Source organism: Prionailurus viverrinus, chromosome A2 (genome assembly GCF_022837055.1).
Source record: "Prionailurus viverrinus isolate Anna chromosome A2, UM_Priviv_1.0, whole genome shotgun sequence".
In the NCBI taxonomy this organism is placed as follows: Eukaryota; Metazoa; Chordata; class Mammalia; order Carnivora; family Felidae; genus Prionailurus; species Prionailurus viverrinus.
Window position 1 is genome coordinate 10,245,910 of NC_062562.1, and position 5,629 is coordinate 10,251,538.

At 42.3% G+C, this 5,629-nt stretch overlaps 1 protein-coding gene across 1 annotated transcript; it reads left to right on the forward strand.

Moving 5' to 3' along the window:
* The first annotated feature begins 3,839 nt into the window (after positions 1 to 3,839).
* On the forward strand, positions 3,840 to 4,823 carry LOC125161117 (olfactory receptor-like protein OLF4). The gene has a single exon (XM_047850756.1). The coding sequence runs from the start codon at positions 3,891 to 3,893 to the stop codon at positions 4,821 to 4,823; it is 933 nt and encodes a 310-aa protein (XP_047706712.1). The 5' UTR covers positions 3,840 to 3,890.
* Positions 4,824 to 5,629: the final 806 nt, after the last annotated feature.

Genomic DNA, 5,629 nt, shown 5'->3' on the forward strand with positions numbered 1-5,629 from the left:
ACATGGTCGTTTCTTTTGCAGTCCTAAGTCTGGATGGGACACTGAAGTTTCACCCATCCCTGCTGTCGCGTCTGGGACAGAGCTTCATCCTCCACCATCCAATGAGGTAGCTGTTTTGAGTTGCATGTAGAGACCCTCCTCTCAGAGACCCCATCTAGATGAGTTTTACATCCCAGTAAGTACTGCAGGAGAAGGTCAAGAGAATGAAAGTCAAGAACATTTTCCAGAGGTCACCCGAGAGCCAATCTAGCCTGGCCAGAGCTGAGACTTTGCTGTAGTTGTTTGCTGGCTTGATTAGTAAATTGATTGATTGTTGTATTTATGATGCTATAAACAGAAGTAAACATTAAACTCAGAAATGCAAGGTTCAACATTAACAACTAAATGATAATAATGGAAACCCACCCAGACCGGGCATGGGAAACATAAAAGTAGAACCTAAGACCAAGGATCTTTGCAATTAACCAGAGTAGAAAAGTCAAGTATGAGCTGTGGAGGGACATACACTGAGTGAGGACATGTCTTTTCATTTTTAAGGTAGGACATATTAGATTACATTTCCGTACTGATGAGAAAAATCCAGATGAAAGAATTCTCCCAAGTACATCCTGCAAAAGGGGTACATCATGCCTACATGAAGCAGGCATATCACAGCACCTTCTCTCTCTTGAGTATTCAAATGAAAATTTTTAGGGGCACCTGGGTGGCTCAGTCAGTTGAGTGTCTGACTTGATTTTGGCTCAGGTCGTGATCTCAGGTGTCATAGGATTGAAGTCCCATAGTTGGACTCTGCCCTGACAGAGCCCCTCTCTGTCCTTCTCTCTCTCTCTGCCCATTCCCTGCTTGTGCTCACTAGCTCTCTCTCTCTCTCTCAATCTCTCTCTCTCTCTCTCTCTCTCTCTCTCTCTCTCTCTCTGTGTCTATCTATCAAAATAAACAAATACTTTTTAAAAAAAAATTTTTAAATGAATTGTGTGAAAAGGGATATGCTAAAGAGCTTCCTTTACAATTAGCTCAATACCTATGAGTCTGAATATATTCTGGGTTAGCTAGCCACTCACTTTCTCTATTGAAAATTGTCTTTGGGAATCCTTGCTGTTTGCATAGTGGGGTCAGAGTGGTTTTATTCCTGGTTTTTATTCCATTCTTTCGAACAAAAAATTGCCATTTTTTTCACCAACTTGGCTCCTTGACATTTTGCTTTTTTATGATGTGTAGAATTATTTGTGAAGAATGTGTGAGAGTGTGTAAATTTTGTGTGGTAAACTCTGTGACTTAGTCATAATATACTCTCTCCGCTGCTTTTTTTTTCTTTTTTTTCTTTTTTCTTTTTTTTTCTGAAAGAAGTATACTGTCACCTTAACATTCTTCACTTGTGAAGAGCTGCTTTCCACAAAAATGACAGTAAATGTCTTTCTGCATATTTATGCTCTTAAAATACCCTTTCTACATATTTCCAACTAGTTTTCACAACTCTGTATTCCTCTATTGTTCCTTTTGGCCCTTTATTATTGGATCTATTTCCAAAATTGAAAGTACATCACTTGGAAGGCATTTTTTTTATGTTTGATGAATCACTTTTACCCTCCATAAACATGATTGGTCCACATATGTTTATGTGAGATAAAATTAAAACTTTAGATAACGCTTTCTCTCCACATGAAAAGACTTTCTCATACTCTTTTATCCCAAGTCCTTGGCCATCTAATTTAGATCATTAAATTATTATTCTTTTAACTCGGTTTGTTCAGAAGTTGGTTTAGGGTCTTCCTTCAATTTTGTTTCATGCAGTGGTTTTGAGCCATTCTGCTTATCCGAAGTGCATTTTCACTCTTTCTCTTTCTTTCAAAAGTCTTCATTTCTTTTGAAATTTTTCTATGTGATGCACACATACACCTTGCACACTCTGCCCACCGAGCCAGCCTGGTGCCCCTGATTCATGATTTTTTTTTTAAAACGTTTATTTATTTTTGAGACAGAGAGAGAGCATGAACGGGGGAGGGGCAGAGAGAGAGGGAGACACAGAATCGGAAGCAGGCTCCAGGCTCTGAGCCATCAGCTCAGAGCCGGACGCGGGGCTCAAACTCAGGGACCTCGAGATCGTGACCTGAGCCGAAGTCGGATGCTCAACCGACTGAGCCACCCAGGCGCCCCCCTGATTCATGATTTCAACACCGGTAGGACATTTCATGGTGTGGCTGTGCCATTTATACTTTTGATAGTGTCACATATTTTTTCTCATTAAATTACTATTATATCAATGTTACAAAATGTTTTAAAATGGATAAACTATGTTTCTTAACCAGAGGGTTTTTTGTCCTCCAGAGGATAATGAGCAATGTTCAGAGACATTTTGGGCTGTCACACTGGGGAGGGGTGCATGGAGGCCAGGGATGCTCTAAACGTCCTACAATGCACAGGACACACCCCACTACAGAGAAGGATCTGGTCCGGAATGTCCACACTGCACGGACTGAGAAATCATGAGTTAAAGAATATGTGTATTTTTTAAGACACTATCTTTTTAATTTTTTAAAAGTCTAATGGTTGCCATATTGTTACTATTATCTTTTTTTATGAATATAATTTATTGTCAAATTGGCTTACATACAACACCCAGTGCTCATCCCAACAAGTAATATTTTTTAAGTAATCTCTACACCCAACATGGGACTTGAACTTACAACCCCAAGCTCAAGACTTGTGAGTTCCACTAACTGATCCAGCCAGGTGCCCTAAGACTATCTGTATTTTTTTAATGTTTATTTGAGAGAGACAGAATGTTAGTAGGGGAGGGTCAGAGAGAGAGGGAACACAGAATCTGAAGCAGGCTGCAGGCTCTGAGCTGTCAGCTCAGAGCCCAACACGGGACTCAAACCCACGGACCATGAGATCATGACCTGAGCTGAAGTCAGACCCTTAACCAACTGAGCCATCCAGGTGCCCCATGTATTTTAATATTTGTAAATGTCTGCACAGTCTCCCAGGGTTTTATAACACTTCACAATTCTGACAGCAAAATTAGAAAGTGCCCCTTTGCTACCTGTTAAAAATTCCAACCTCCTTCAGTGCGACCGCCCCTGAAGTGTTTTCTCAGGATGTTGGGTGTGATAGTGAGAAGAGATGTTCCACGGACAGGAAACTACAGTAACCAGATGAATAAAGTGCAAAAGGTACATAGTGTGGGCGAGGAGCTCCCTGTGTCTTGAACCTTAACCAGCTGTGAGGCCACATGTCTTCAGGAAATTTGCAACAATTACCTCTTGTCCATTCCCCTCAACACACTGGCTTCCTTCTGAGCCTTGATTTTCTGGAAAAAAAAAATAATGCCTCCTCAGGGCCTTTGCACTGGCTGACCCTTTTCCACTTTCCAGGATGTTTTTTTTCTTCCTTCAAGTCTCTGCTTAAATGTCACCTTCTTACCCAATCTTGACCGAACACACAACATAACACTCCCTCCACTCTCTATTTTTACCTGCCTTCATTTTCTTCATAGCCTCTGTTCCTATCTCAGAATTATCTCATTTCTATATGTGTGTATATCCAGTCACCATCATTGAATTGAAGGTACCATTCCTCTTCAACACCCTCTACCTTATGACTTGAAAATGCTGACAGCATGGTTGACACTCCATATATTCCTCAAATGCATGAAATAATTTCTTATTAACTCTATGATACCTGGCCATTGGGGGAACAACTGATGTTGGGATGAAAATTAAAAATCAGAGAGGAAACGGTGATCCCCTCAAGGGGCCCAGATCCATTCACAAAGTATTGAAATTATTTTATTGACTGGAAATACATGGTAGCATTTGAACAATGTGGGCCAGGCCCATGTGAAGTTTTGTCATGTTATTTTCCCCTTTACTGGTAGTCACCTCCACCACATGGACCCAGGAAATGATACAGGAACTTCACAATTTCTTCTTATGGGATTTTCAGAAGAACCAGAACTGCAGCCCCTCATATTTGGGCTTTTCCTCTCCATGTACCTGATCACTGTGTTTGGGAACCTGCTCATCATCCTGGCCGTCAGCTCTGACTCCCACCTCCACACGCCCATGTACTTCTTCCTGGCCAACCTGTCCTTTGTAGACATCTGCTTCACCTCCACCACCATCCCGAAGATGCTGGTGAACATCCAGACTCAGAACAAAGTCATAACCTATGAGGACTGCATCACACAGATTTATTTTTTCATACTCTTTGCTGTGATGGACGTCTTCCTCCTGAGTGTGATGGCCTATGACAGGTTTGTGGCCATCTGCCACCCCCTCCACTACACGATCATCATGAACCCCCAGCTTTGTGGGCTGTTGGTTCTGGTGTCCTGGATCATGTGTGTCCTGAATTCCCTGTTACAGAGTTTAATGATGTTGCGGCTGTCGTTCTGTACACAGGTAGAAATTCCCCACTTTTTCTGTGAACTCAATGAGATGCTCCAGCTTGCCTGTTCTGACACCTTTCTTAATAACGTGGTGATGTATCTTGCAGCTGTCCTGCTGGGTGGTGGTCCTTTTGCTGGGATCCTTTACTCTTATTCCAAGATAGTGTCCTCAATACGTGGGATTGCATCAGCTAAGGGCAAGTATAAAACGTTTTCCACCTGTGTGTCTCACCTGTCGGTCGTGTGTTTATTTTACTGTACGATGCTTGGCGTGTACCTGAGCTCTGCTGCTACCCAGAGCTCACAGTCAAGTGCCACAGCCTCGGTGATGTACACGGTGGTCACGCCCATGCTGAACCCCTTCATCTACAGCCTGAGGAACAGAGACATAAAGAGTGCTCTGAAAAGAATTGTTGGGGTTCAAGTGATGTAATGGCCAACTGTCTTGGGGTTGGAGACATGTGCATGATTGCAGGGCAGAGCCTCAGAACCAAGAACTGTTCTTCCTTAAATAGACTTTGGCAGGAGAATCTGCTCCTTCCGTTTTTCTCCTGGAATTTCCACTTGTTTGCTTTCAACTTCTCTATACATTTAAGGAACTCACTTTATCAAGCTTCTGCTCTGTCTGACATAGTTTCCCCTTTGTCCATTTTCATATGTCCCCAATGTTTTCCCCAGCCTTAGAACATAAATGCCTGGAAATTTCTGTATCTAATGGGACAAGTTGGATTTCTTAAAAATAATTTCTTTTCAAATGACTTACCCCACGAGAAGTAAATCTCCCCTAGATTTTCCAAGAACATAATCACGAGTTATAGTCTTCATATGGAAAAAAGCTACACTTGGCCCCTAAGCCCTCTCCATAATTTTATCGTAGATGAACATACAAACCAAAGTTTTCACCTTGTGTCTGTCAATCTTTTTACATCACAACCTAAGCATTCCTACTGATGACGTGGACTTTAACAGTGTTCCCTTTAAGCCTCTGGCTATTGACACCACAATGCTCTGGCTAGGAAAGCCCCGGCACTCACCCATGCCCATGTGCTTGTGGACATTCCCAGAGCTTATGCTGTGACTCACTGGCCCTCGGGTTCTTATTGTGATCAGAAGACACACCTGGGCACCACCATCAGAGAACTCTAAAAAAGCAATGCCTGTTACTCACAGATCCCGGAGGGCACATGGGATGATCAAAGGCCATTTGGAGAGGTCTGAGAAAGGGAGACAGAGATTGAC

Excerpts from the sequence above, each read along its gene's own strand:
- LOC125161117 (XM_047850756.1), top strand. The coding sequence starts at position 3,891 with ATGGACCCAGGAAATGATACAGGAACTTCACAATTTCTTCTTATGGGA.